The sequence below is a fragment of the Sus scrofa genome, chromosome 15, assembly GCF_054392235.1.
Source record: "Sus scrofa isolate SSC_HxYL_T2T_F1_AM1 chromosome 15, Sscrofa_HxYL_maternal_Yorkshire_Landrace_v2.0, whole genome shotgun sequence".
NCBI lineage: Eukaryota > Metazoa > Chordata > Mammalia > Artiodactyla > Suidae > Sus > Sus scrofa.
In genome coordinates this window covers 124,305,980-124,320,682 of record NC_139397.1, presented here as the reverse complement: position 1 = coordinate 124,320,682, position 14,703 = coordinate 124,305,980, and the positions used below count along the sequence as shown (strand labels likewise).

General features: G+C 38.8%; 1 protein-coding gene across 2 annotated transcripts in view; it reads left to right on the top strand.

Moving 5' to 3' along the window:
- Positions 1–14,703, top strand: part of DYTN (dystrotelin) — a 59,002-nt gene that overhangs the window by 28,502 nt on the left and 15,797 nt on the right. The window contains exons 5-6 of one of the 2 annotated variants that reach the window (XM_084999080.1): positions 6,413–6,560; positions 13,085–13,155. The exons of the other annotated variant lie outside the window; for it this stretch is intronic. Coding sequence (XP_084855206.1) covers positions 6,413–6,560; positions 13,085–13,155 — 219 coding nt within the window. The remainder of the gene's footprint in view (positions 1–6,412; positions 6,561–13,084; positions 13,156–14,703) is intronic. 2 annotated transcript variants of the gene reach the window in all.

Genomic DNA, 14,703 nt, shown 5'->3' with positions numbered 1-14,703 from the left:
TCTGCGACCTAAACCACAGCTCATGGCAATGCCGGATCCTTAACCCACTGAGTGAGGCCAGGGATTGAACCCGTAACCTCATGGTTCCTAGTCATATTCCTTTCCGACTCGCCATGATGGGAACTCCATTTTGGTAATTTTCGAAGTTTGTACCCACTCCCCAATTCTGTAGTCAACATCCCTATACATGCACTTTCCTATATTTTTAATATTTTATTAAGAGAAATTCACTGAAGTAAAACCATTGCTTCAAAAGTTGTGAATTTTGTTAATCCTCAAAATTCAGAGTGCCAAACTATGCTCCAGAGGGTTATCTCAAAGGACCCCCACCACCCATACAGGAGATCACCCATCACCTACCTGAGCACCAGCCTAGAGATGACTTAAAAAGCCTTCCTGACCTTAACTTTTGTCGTAACTCTTCCTTATATTTTGAAAGTGCAGAAGGTAAAGGAAAGAGGTACCATTTCCTTGAGCTTACAATCACCAAACTTTGGGGAGGAAAAAAACCCAGAATAATTCATTCACTTTCATTTTATCTACCTGAAGTATAAGAATAGATCTTTTAGTCAAATGGATATTCATGTATTAATTTCTTTTTGTAATTCTTGAATCTTTTCTAAGACATCTACGAGCTAGTTCCATCTCTATCCCAAGCCCTATTGCTATGGTCATTTTATCACTTCACACACTCTGGCATAATTTACTACATATTTTCTAGTTCTTTAAAGGGAAAGATACATACTGACTTTGCAATTAGATGTCATGCCTTATGCTTGTACCACCCTGATGTATCCGGTTGTTACCGATACATTCTTCACGTTAGAGAATTTGAATATCATCTTGATATATGTCTTTAATACAGCATACATAATTTTAATTTAAAAATAAGGTGAGTCTTTTAGAGTGGAATATAAAAGAGGGTCGCAAGCAATAAGTACGCAGTGTTGGAGGACAGTGGTGGAGTTTGAACCTGGGACAGAGACACAGAAACCTTGTCTTCAGCCAGCTCTGTGCGTGGCCTTGAGGAATGTTTCTAAGACACGGTTTCCTCACCTAATAGTAGGGATAACCTGTCCTTCCTACTCCCAGGGTAGTATTTGTGGAGATAAGATGAGGAAAGGACTTGGAAGTCCCGTGCAAAGGTAAAGCTTCTTTAAATGTCAATATATTTTACTCTGTTCACCAGAGTGCAATAGAGTAGTTCCCCACAGTAAAATTCTAATGGAAAAATGTTCACTTATCCTAGATATTTATGAGTTCAGAAATTCTTAGTGATTGGTCAAGGAGAAATTAATGTGGAATATTACTGCTTTACATTGTGATAATAGGCCAAAACGTATCCTTGATATCTCTTAAGTTGGCAGAGGCAGACTGATCATCTTCTAAAAGATTCATGGTTATTTCCAAATAGTAATACGGAATTCATTCATTGATTCAGCAAACACACTTCAGGGTAAAAAGAATGTGGATTCCACATACTAGTTTACACTGAAAATATTTCACTTACAAAAACAAAACTGAGAGCTAGGTGTCAAATATCACCACTATTATTAAGTATTTAGGGAATTTCCTATAAATATAAGGAAAAGGAATATTAAAACTGTGAAAGAGAACAGACAAAATTACTTCCATTTGCAGCTAATATGATTATAAATTATGATTGTGAAACCCCAATTAACTCTCACAAAAACTACTAGAATTAATACATTTTGAGTGGTGGAAAACAAAATACATATGCACAAATAGCTCTTTACTGAATCAGCAATATCCAGCCAGAAACTTTCTAAACATTCTATTTATAATATTGTAACTTTCTTTTTTTTTTTTGTCTTTCTGCCATTTCTTGGGCTGCTCCTGTGGCATATGGGGGTTCCCAGGCTAGGGGTCAAATCAGAGCTGCAGCCACCAGCTTATACCACAGCAACACAGGATCTGAGCCGCGTCTGCGACCTACAGCACAGCTCACGGCAACGCCGGATCCTTAACCCACTGAGCAAGGCCAGGGATCGAACCCACAACCTCATGGTTCCTAGTTGGATTCGTTAACCACTGAGCCACGACGGGAACTCCCTATTGTAACTTTATTTTTAAATGAAACTGGGAAAAAAATTTACAAAAGGTACAAAACTCATGTAAAGAAAATGTAATAGTATATAGAGTACAGAAAGCAAGACCTGAGTGAAAGGAGAAACATAACCAAATTCCTAAAAGAGAAGACACTAGCATGAGAATGTACATGCTTCAGAAACTAACCTAAAAAATCAGCACTCACAATCCTTCTTTGGTCATTGGCAGACATGAATAGAGTGACAAAAAAAAGAAAAAATGCGAGGTGCCTGCTGTGCAGCTGAGGTAGAGCTGAGTGACTGACTCCCTGTCTTCTGGATTCAGCTCTCATACTATAAATTTCATACCATGTTTTTCACATTTGTGCTTTTTGTCGGTGATTTCACTGTTACAAATGGCTTCCAAACATGATGCTGAAGCACTGTCTGGCATTCTTCAGGGCGAGAAGGCTGTGACGTGCCTTAACGAAAAATGCCTGTCTTATTTGTACCATGAATGCCCTTGACATTTTGTAGAAGTACAAATGGCTACAGACTTGCCAGGAAATAATCTGAAAAATAATTTACTCAATAAATCTTAGTGAACACTCTCCTAGGCACTTGGAATATATCAGGGAACAAAAGAGATGAAGATCTCATAGAGCTTTCATTTCATTAGGGCACCCAGAGAATTAAAAGTAGGCATTTACATGAGTTATAATAACACAGTAGAAGCTAAAAGCACTAAAGGAAAAGGAAAAAAAAAAAAAGGAGAGCCAGGTAGAGAGAATAAGACTTAGAAAAAAAGTTGGTAGCAAATTAAATAGGGTCATTTTAATGGTCCTCAGTGAGAGGTGACATTTGAACAAAGCCTTGAGGAGCTAAGAGAATGAATCCTATAAGTGTAGGTATAGTAGTGTCTTATATATGTAGCAGTTTTCTTATAGTTATAGCAGTCTAGAAAGCATACTGCTAATCGAGACAGCCAGCTCAAAGTGGGCGTGTGCTTCGCAGATCCAAAGAACAGCAAAGAGACCAGGGTGACTAAAAGTGGGGTCTGGGGAGTTCCTGCTGTGCCACAGGGGGTTAAGGATCTGGCATTGCCACAGCTGAGGCTCAGATTCGATCCCTGGCCTGGGAACTCCCACTATGGCCAAAAGAAAAAAGAAAAGAAAAGAAAACAGGGGCGGGGGGGGGGACTTCTGTCCAAAGGCTGACTTTTCCCATCCATCGATAATCAGTGGGCAAGAGCTTTTATATGCAGAGAGAGGGGGCCACATGCAGAAACATTACAGTCAGCTCTGACAGTCATCTGGAAACTGGTGATGCAGTAGTCTGATCAGCGTTGTCTTGATTGTTTTAAGTACAGTTAATCTTCAATTCTAGGGTCAGTTTGTTTCCATTTCTTTGAGTCCAGTTCTCAGAATTGTGGCAGCTTAGGTCATGGCTACAGTCTGGTCATCATGTAATTAATTTTATCCATCTGATGGGGGTTTCTGTATCTATAAGACAGCTCACAGGACATGGCCCAGAATAGTATCTACAGCCCTCAAGGAGGAGCTAAAAGTCCTTGACTTTGATTAATGACTAAACTGTTATTCTCTGATCTCATTTGACTGTTTTCCTTTGCTTCTGCATTTTCTCACTTCTCTGATTAAACTTATTCTTTGACTAAAGTTTTTCTACAGACAAAAGGCAACTGGAGGACAGGGAGGGGAAGGACTGTAGGGTCCTGCTTCAATTCAGGCTGAAGGGAGAAATTTTGAAAATAAAAGGGGCAATGTAGAAGCATGGCTATTTAAATGTGTTCCTAATTTTTATTCTAATATTTCTATTTTGAAATTTAAATTTTCACCCATTTGAAATTTATTTTAATAAAGGTCTAGCTTTTCTTTCTTTTAGATGTATAGCTAATCGGGCTATCTTCTTCCACTTAAATAAGATATTGACTTTGTCAAATATTAGGTTTCTCTATAAACTTGGATCAATTAATAAAATACATATTCTCTTCCTCAGATCCATAGGTCAATTTCTCGTACCTGTACTAGATATACGATCATGGTGGGTTGTAGTAAGTACAAGGATAAAGCTGCTGTCATCTGAAATGGGAGAGGTTATGGGTGGAGCAGTTTTGGGGGTTGGAGGGAAGATCAGGACTTCAGTTTGGGACAGGTTAAGATTGAGATGTTTCATAGACACCCACATGGACCTTAGGTAGGCAATTTTCTGCTCATGCCTGATATTTGAGAGAAAGTCTATTGGAGATCAAATTTGGAAGTGGTTGACACATACGGTTCTGAAAGCCATGGGGTTGTGTGAGCTACCAAACAGAGAGTATAGGTGGAGAAGAGAGGGAAACTGAGAACTGAGCCCTGTGACACTCACATTACATAGGTGGGGAGAAGGTGAAAAACCAGCAAGAGAGGCTGTGAAAGAGCGATGAATGAGGGAGGAGGAAACCCATTGAGGAAGGAGGAATTCTGAAGACGGATGAAGAAAGTGTTCCAGGGAAGAGGGGCTGGTCTACAGCGTCAACTGCCTCTGCAAAGAGCTGACTTTTGGATTTGACTCCAAGGAAATCACTGATGACCTTGAAAAAGTATTGTAGGACAGTGGTCGTAGAAAGTATCAGATTGGAGGGAGTTTAAGAGAGAATGGGGGAGTTCCTGTCTTGGCTCAGTGGTTAATGAATCCGACTAGGAACCATGAGGTTGTGGGTTCGATTCCTGGCCCTGATCAGTGGGTTAAGGATCTGACGTTGCCATGAGCTGTGGCGTGGATTGCAGATGAGGCTCGGATCCCGCATTGCTATGGCTCTGGCATAGGCCAGCAGCTTCATATGCTGTGGGTGTGGCCCTAAAAGGACAAAAGACCAAAAAAAAAAAAAAAAGGAAAAAGAAAACAGAGAGAATGGGGATTGAGGAATTCAAGATATCCAGCAAGAAAATTCTTTCTAGGATTTTGTTTGTTTGTTTGTTTTAACTATGGAGGGAGCTAAGATTTAGGGTAGGTAGTAGAGTGAGTGAAGTTAAAAGAATGTTTTGTTATGATGGGAAAAATAATGACATGTTAGGATACTGCAGAGAATGAGTCTGCAGAGGGAAAACTTGCTGACTTGAAGCAAGAGAGAATTGTTGGAGCAAAGTCATTCATCAGTCAGGAGGTGATGGAATCTATGCACGCATGGAGAAATTGGCTTTAGAAGAGTCGTACCTACTAAACATAAACATACGCAAGATCTGGCCCTCTATCCAGTTTTTGGAACTCTGTCCTGTAGGATTAAAATCATCACTACATAGAAAATAAGGATAAACATTGTAGCATTGGAGGGTGGGGCAAAGAGCAAGAAACAGACTGAAGATCCACTGGTAGAAATAATGGTGGAATGTATATGACACAGACATACACGAGAACACAGAGAATCTACTTATGTGAATCCACTTAAGAACACATTTTAGCTCTATTGACTCAACCAGAGGACAGTCATCATCATAGACAACAGGGCATGTGGCGGAATTATGTGTATGGAAAGATGCCATTTCAGTTTCGAAAGCAAATTCGATATGTATTTTCCCACTTGTAAGTATTCGTATGTCTACAGAAAATGGTGCTGAACAATGCCTAGGTGTTGAAACGATTTGAGATGAGGTAGGCATAGAGTCTGTCACTCAGAGGTATGTAACAGAGATGTGAGGGGTTACCTATTTTTCTATCCCCAAATGCCAATCCCTTAAACACATAATTAAAGTGTACCACAGACTAATTGCTTTTTTTCCTATCTTCTCATGGCATTCTGAAGAAATCATTGCACTACATCAGACATGGGTGTGTATTTGTTCATTTGATGTAAAGTCTGTGAGCAGGGAGTTCTCTGCTTTTTTTTAAAAAAAGTCTTTACCTGAAATAACCCAAGATGGTAAGATGCTTGAAATAGTTTTTGAATAAGGGAATGAAACTAAATGGAGCTATATAAAATGGAATCTGTCTGACCTTAAACTAGTGTGCTCTACTCTATGCTCTTTTAGAGATGACAAGATAAACACACATCTGCAGGAAGAACCCCTAGTATCTGACCCGAACATGATGACCTGGGGGATTTTCTGTAGTCATCCCTGAATTTCTTTGCATTCTTATGCCTAAATTATCTAGGAGGGAAATGGAATTTTTGTTCCTATTTTTGGCTCATTCACTCTATATCAAAGAAGTAGTTGGGAAAAAACACAGAAAAAAATTGAGCTAATTTATTATCTTTTGGATATTAAGTTGCATATGAGATTTAACATTTTCTGAAAAGACTTTCCTCCGTGTTATACCTGACCTTTAAAAATTATTACAACCTCTCATAAAATTCTGCTTTATAGCAGGCTCTCCATTCAGTACAATAAGTCTGAAGAACCGATGTATGTAAGTCCAACTGGACCAGTAGAAACAGCAGCTCCAGAGCCCTTCACACAAATACCTCAAAGAATATCTCAGGCTCAACAAACCAATGGCAGCCGCCCCCATTGTCAGGTGAGTCTGAAGAAGAAAAAAATAATTAAGGCACAATTAATCTGGACAATTTTGCAATGGTGGAGAGAAATCTGGTGAACCATTCCTTAGTTTGGGGAAGATTTTCAAGCTGTTAATGTGATCAAGGAAAAATCTAGGAACACATTTTTTTCTTCTTTACACAGCCACACCTGAAGCATATGGAAATTCCCGGGCTACGGGTGGAATCGAAGCTACAACTGCTGGCCTACACCACAGCCACAGCAATGCCTGATCTGAGCCACATCTGTGACCTACGCTGCAGCTTGTGGCAACACTGGATCCTTAACCCCCTGAGCTAGACCAGGCATCTAACCTGCATCTTCACGAATGCTATTTTAAGTTCTTAACCTCTTCAGCCATAACGAGAACTCCTAGTAACATATTTTTAAAAATATTTTTTTATCTCCAATCATAAAGTGTATTTACTACAGAAAATTTGGAAAAGTCAGAAGAGAGCAAAGAACAAAATTAAATTTACAATCAATCCAGGATAAAAATTACTATCGAAAATGATTATCTTGTTCATTTTTTTGTACACAGCTCCCTAGTTATTTCACTAGGATTGTATTTCTTAAAAAGTGGAATCGCTAGAATGAGAACTGGGAACTTTTTAAAGAATCATCATACAAAATTGCCATTTAGAAAGGTTATAGCAAATTACACTCCCAGTGAATTCAAGTAACTATCTCCATCCTTATTAATATTGACAATTACCGTATTTTAAATTTTGTTAATTTTATGAGCAGAATATATTTTATTTGCCTTACTTTCTGTTTCTCTGACTAAGGGCAAAATGAAGCTTCTTTTTCCCTACAAAGTTTAGTAGGCGGTTGTATTTTCTCTTCTGCCAGTCCTCTGCTCTTTTTTACTGATGCATCAGTCTTTGATTTATTAATGTAAATAAGACTAAAAGGAAAAAAACTATTAAGAAAGATTTCCATAATTAAATTTTCAGAGGTTCAAATACATGAATAGTTTTATGTGGGAAAGTTTTCTCCATTAAGAAACCAAAGACTTTTTAGCTGATTTTGTCTGAACATTTTTTGATTATTTTTCGATATTTCCCATTTAAATCTCCCTGGGTTTTATAAATGTTGCAAAGCGAGGGTATTCCCTTACTCTTACTTTTCATTTAAATAGCCAATTTTCTCTAACCTCAGATAAATCTTTACTTTTTTTATTTCCATGTAGGATGGTTGGGGGCTTTGCTATTGAGTTATAGGAGCGGTGTGTGTGTGTGTGTGTGTGTGTGTGTGTGTGTGTGTGTGTGTGTGTGCATGTGGGTTTGCAAAGGCCCTTTAAATTTTTGTGCCAGTTCAAGCTGCTGTCTTTGCTTTCAGTGATTGCCAGGCATCTAGAGTATGCCTGTCCTGTCAACATTCTAAGACGGGTGAGACAGAAGCCAGTGCCTCAGGCGGAAAAATCAGAAAAATGGTCCAGACTTTTTCTTCCTTCTCCAGGCAGAGGCTAAATTGTTCTGATATTTATTGTTGTGTCTTGGGGGGAAGGAGGATCCAGAGCTCTTCTGCCGTCTTGCTGGCATCACTCTTCTTTTTTTTTTTTTTTTTTTTTGTCTTTTTGCTATTTCTTTTGGGCCGCTCCTGCGGCATATGGAGGTTCCCAGGCTAGGGGTCTAATCGGAGCTGTAGCCACCGGCCTACGCCAGAGCCACAGCAACGCGGGATCCGAGCCGCGTCTGCAACCTACACCACAGCTCACGGCAACGCTGGATCCTTAACCCACTGAGCAAGGGCAGGGATTGAACCCACAACCTCATGGTTCCTAGTCGGATTCGTTAACCACTGAGCCACGACGGGAACTCCCACTCTTCTTTTTATAAGTGTTGACCGCTATTAAATAATTACTCCTCTAGAAGGACTTAAGATCATTTTTAAGTTGCCAAATTAATCTCTTAGTAGTTTGATTTGATTTGCATTAACGTATATGTTGATGTGAGAATGTCTTTGCGATATTTAGGTGTCTGTTTTTTTCAAGTCTTTTTCCATCTCTCAGTAAATGGTAGTATGTAGCTTACCTCCATAATAAATAAATAAGTGTCAAATGAATTCATTAGTAGAATATATTAATTAGTATATGAATTAGTAGAACAATGTATCCTTTCTTGTGGCACATTGAGATTGATTCCAGTTTTTCCACAAGAAATAATGCTGCAGTGAACATTCTTTGATGAGTCTTTGCACCTACTCCTTATTATTTGCCTTATGATAAATTCCTAGAGGTGCAATTACTAAATCAAAGACTTTGAATGTATGTTATGGAATTGCCCTTCAGAAAAATGGTCCATTCCCTACATCCTCCTGCCAACTTTTTCTTTTTTCTTTTTCTTTTTTTAAACAATGAAGTATTTTTCTCTTGAGAACTGAAGTTAGTGATGGGAAAACATTTTGAAAGTGCTCTGCCTGTTCTGATGGAATAAAAACAGCTTTCAAATGTTTACCTTCTGTATTGTATTAAATTGTACCCGTAATTTATTGAGAGGTGAAAGGTTACTGAAGCCACTGCTAAAATTGCTTATATCCCTTGAACTTGTTCTGCCTTAAATGTTTTAAAAGGGGTAGGGTGGAGGAATGTGGTTTTTGCTTGAGAGAGAGCCAGTGAACCAAGATTGGCTGTCGTAGAACCACAGGCAGACAAAGTGGCAAGGAGGCAGGGCGATATAGCATGAAAAGCTGTGACCTTGGAGGATTCTGCGGCAGACCGAGTTCTCACCCATTACACACACACATAACACACATGTAGCAACGCAGAAGAATCTATCATTCTGTGTTTCTCACTGAGGGCACCCGGAATAGCTTATGTTTGTTGTTGCTATTGTGAATAAAGACCTTTCCAACTGTATCTTTTTTCTTAATTGGATGGATGATGGTATATTGGAAAGTTAAGGATTTTTGAACAGTTATCTTGTAAAGAAAAACCTTTTTCAACTCTCTTCATTTCAAATATTGGTTTCATTTGAATCTCCTGCTTCTAGGTAGACAATCAAAAAAGTCTGTTTTGGCCACTTTCTTTCCAGGATTTGGAAAAATAAACCAAACCAAAATATCTGTTACGAAAATTTTAGATTCCACAAAATACAAAACTGTCAAGTCTTTAGCCTATTTAATATAATTAATTGCATGGTTTTTCCTAAAGAGTAGAATAGATCAGTTAACCTAATGTTTGCAGGGATAAAGTACTTTATCCTTGGATAGATAAAGTTTTCTATCCAGCTGAAAACTATGAATTAATGGCAACAGTGGTATACACAATTAATTGTAGTATAATTGGTATTGCTAATGTGTGGCATGTTTTAGAAGATTGACTAGTGACATCCTTAAGAAGACACAAAACCTATCCTCACTTACATGTGGCTAAGCAACGTGAATTTTCTCTTAACCTGTTGCCCCCAGAGAGTGGGCGGTTCCAACCCCAATAGCACACACCACTTCTGATACACAATGGTCCTGCTCACTGCCTTAGTGGATAAAGTTTAGCTTTGAGGGGACTCTTCCTAAGCCTACATCCTAAAGGTAAGCTGTATTCAATTTTGATATCTTTAAATTACTCCAGTATCCATAGATATTAAGTCTCTGCCCAAAACTTCTGAATATAGCTTACTTACAGATAAGGCTTTCTTTTGCCCACAGTGCCTTAACTTGACAATGCAATATCCTAAGATTTGATGTTATTGAAAAGTGGGGAGGAGTTCCCTGGTGGCTCAGCAGGTTAGGGATCTGGCATTGTCACAGCTGTGTCTCTGATGACTGCTGTGGCATGTGTTTGAGCCCCGGGCCCGGGAACTTCCACATGTTGCCAGAATGTCCCGAAAAAGGAAAAAAATGAAAGAAAAGTAAAATAAGAAAAAGGGGAAAATTAATTCATCCATACTTAAAGAAAATGTTGAGGAATTTTAGAAGGGAAGAGGTGAGAGATGAAGGTGAAAGAAAAATAAGAGAGAGGAAATTTTTAAAAATCCCAGTGAATTTTTTTCATCAAAGGGATTAGAAATGCTTCTTGTTGTTGTTGTTTTTTTTTAATATATATATTTTTTTATTTTCCCACTGTACAGCAAGGGGGTCAGGTTATCCTTACATGTATATATTACAATTACATTTTTCCCCCACCCTTTCTTCTGTTGCAACATGAGTATCTAGACATAGTTCTCAATGCTATTCAGCAGGATCTCCTTGTAAATCTATTCTAAGTTGTGTTTGTTGTTGTTTTAAGTGTAAATCCTGCAAACTCTTTATCATGTTTTCCAGCAGTTATTTATTAGCCTGCCCGCCGCCATGTGTAACTGCACTTGCAGGCATTCCCTCCATCACTGCAAATGGTACAGTCTGATTCTAAGGGAGGGCTTCAAAATATGATCATCTGGGATATTCTTCCATCATCAAAGAGCAATTAGACTTCCCATATTGTTGTTCTGGGTAGAAGTGCGAGTGGAGAGTGAGTCTTGTGACCACCCTGGAATGGGCGGCTTCTGCAGCTTCCTCGAGGTAATGCTCTTCGGGGTCTGAGTGTGTTTTTATCAGCAGCTCATGCAGCCACTTCACTCAGAGAAACCCCTCACGGGTGCCCGACAACGCCTCTTGCTGGAGTGCTCGGCAGAGAGCCGCAGTCACACGTGTGGGGAGAAATAATGAGCCGCTCTATTTCCTGCTTTGAATAAAAGAGAAAGAAAAGCCATTTTTGTCAAGGCAGATGGTTGTTTTCACTTTAACACTGACTTATTCTGAGGCAAAAATTTGAAAGAGGTTTTGTTGTTTTGATAGCCCTCCTTTATGTCACTTTCCTTCTACTCCCTCTCACTTCTCATTTTTGAAGTTGCTGTGGACTTTCTTCTGTATGTAATACGTTTCTTTCTTTGACTTTTTTAAAAAACATTTTTAGTTATACAAAACTGATCTCTTGGACCTATAAAAAGTTGAAATATTGCAGATAAAGGTAAAGTCCCTTTCAGCCATAATTCCCAGCTCAGATCTGGTCCCTATGTCTTTGCAGAACTTATTCTATGCATACAGATATTTAAGAGTGTGTGTGTGTGTGTGTGCGCGCGCGTGCGCGCACGAACGCATGCATGTGTGTGCCCAAAGAGGGCAATTGACTCGTATCTATTAAACTTAAAACCTGAGAACTTTGCACACATATGCACAAGGAGGCATGTACAGTTTTGTTCATTCATTGCAGCATTACTTAGAATTCTAAAAAGTTGGAAAGAGCATAATGTCCTTTGGTTGCAAATGATTAAATAAACCATGGTGTCTTGTTCTCTGGATATACCAAGTTTAGTCCCTATGTGCTAACCTGAAATGCTTCTCAGTTGCAGAATGATATGTACCATATGATAACATTGATATCAATGACATAAAGTTCACTGATTCAAAATGGACTATACTGGGCATGTAGAAACTGTGTCAATATTTGAATGAAGACTCAGATAGGCACCAGTTTCTCAGAAGGGCCACAGAGATCATGCACCAGCCAGAGAATGTGACTTCAAGTGTGTAGATCATTGTCTTCTTCCTGCCCTACCCTTTTCCTCTTTTAGGCTCTTCCTATGAAGAATGTTCCCAAGGTGGCCAGTCCCTCTTTAGACCTTTTGTAGGGAGGAGAGAAGAACACGGAGGAGAGAAGAACACAGAGTACGGCCACAGCTGCTTTTAAATGTAGAGTAATGGGAGTTCCCGTCATGGCTCAGTGGAAATGAATCTGACCAGCATCCATGAGGACGCAGTTTCGATCCCTGGCCTCGCTCAGTGGGTTAAGGATCCGGTGTTGCCATGAGCAGTGGTATAGGTCACAGATGTGGCTCAGATCTGGCACTGCTGTGGCTGTGGCATAGGCCAGTGGCTACAGCTCTGATTCTATCCCTAGTCTGGGAAACTCTATATGCCACAAGTGTAGCCCTAAAAAGACAAAAAAAAAAAAATGTAGAGTAATGGAATCTAATTTCCCGTCCAGATGTGTGGGAGACAAGGGCTGGTACATGGTGCCCCAGGAGCCTGGACTAGGCCAGGTCAGGTCAGAACTTGCACTTGGGTTGCAGTTCAGAGTGTGATGTGAGACAAGGTTTGATGGGAAAATCCTAGATGAGGCCTGAGCTGATCTTTATCAGCCCAGAGAGACTTGGTGAATGCAAAGAGAAGTGAGATGACTCTAGGTACATATGCAGGTAAGATGCATTGGAACAATAAGAAAGTTTCAGTAGAAGGTGGAAGGTAGAAGTGAAAGATTTCTTGAGCCAACAGAGATAAAATAACCCAACTATCTTGTTCATGTTTAAATCTCTTTAGAGGAAAATGTTTTGTAAAATGCGATTGCACTTTGAGCGTATGAACAATTGGTATCATCGTAAACGGCCAGAAACCCAAACACCAGACAGTTTTTGAAGAAAAATTTAAAACAAATAGCCTTACCAGGGTATGATGAATTTTTAGGAAGAGGGGTTAAATTCAAACCAAAACCCCAAAACTTATTTTCTCTATTTCTTGCTTCTCTAGACAATAGTCAGCACCAGGAATGAACTGTGGAGGACTCATGAATCCACTAACATTCTCCATAGGGACAGAAGGTAGGAACCACATGTGTGTGGACAAATACTGGCAACAGAGATACACCAAAGCTTTTACCATGCTCTTTTTTTTTTTTTAATTTGGAAGACATTCCTAAAACAAAGAAATCCTATGATTCCAGTATAAAGGTAAAGGGGGATTTGGCTCTATTTGAACAGGTAAGCATAACAACCAAAAAAAAAAAAAAAAGTCTGGATAATTACATTAAGTTTTGAGTTTTGATTGACTGATTTTATTTCTTAAAATTTGACTGGGCATTTTCAGTGATGTATTGATACCCATGTGTATCTTATGTGCTTCTAAAGAAATCAGTATACTGTCTCCAAAAGCATCTAATTTTCCACTAGGTTTATTAGGTTGGTGGGAAACTATCTAGCATCTTATTATGTTTCAAAGACTAATCATTCCTTGAGTTCCTGTATCCTGGTGTCATTCCTTTAGAAGACAGAGTTCCTGGCTCTTCAGTAAGGAGGTCCCCTATGGGAAGATACAATGCTTGGTATCTAGTAGATGCTCAATAAATTAAGGATTAAATATATATATATTAAAATTAAAATGCCATCCATAAATTAATGATTTTATATGTGCATATAGAATGTGTATATGTGAGATGTGCTTCATAATATTAGGGTATGAAAGATAAGGAACATTTTAAAATTCAGTGATAACTCATGAAAAGAAGCTTAATAACACTTTTAAAGTAATTTAATAACAATTTAAATGTTAAAAGCGATTTCTTTTTTTTTTTTTTTTTTTTTTTTTGCTATTTCTTGGGCCGCTCTTGCGGCATATGGAGGTTCCCAGGCTAGGGGTTGAATCGGAGCTGTAGCCCCTGGCCTACGCCAGGGCCACAGCAACTCGGGATCCAAGCCGCGTCTGCAACCTACACCACAGCTCACGGCAACGCCGGATCCTTAACCCACTGAGCAAGGGCAGGGATCGAACCTGCAACCTCATGGTTCCTAGTCGGATTCGTTAACCACTGCGCCACGACGGGAACTCCTAAAAGCGATTTCGATCTTGCTTGATCAACTGGTATAAGAAAAATAAATTAGAAAATAAATTAAGAAAAACAGTATAGCAATAAAAAGTCAATTTTGAAACTTAAAATGTGGAAATAAAATGGAAATCTTGAAATTCTTTAAAACTTAATTCTTAAAATAATTATGTCAAACAAATTATTTTAAACTGAATGATTCCTTTTTATATAATTCATGCCCACTACATACACCCTTGATCTCCTGGCAAGGTATTTATCAACACAATGAATACTAGTGTGAACCTGATTAATGAGTAAAATCTATGTGAAGTCTTTATCCTTTTCCTGTTGGTCCCATCATTTTTATTAATGATTTGGAGAAAATTGCAGAAGGCATAATTCTCAAATGTGTGTGACATCATACCAAAAGCCATAGATAATCATCTCAAATCACTAAGATATCATAGTCTGGAGTGGTGGGGCAATTAGTAAAGACCAAGTATTAAAGGATTAAATGCAAATTCTAATATTATAGGCCCAGGGTCACAACAAATAAAGTGAAAAAAGC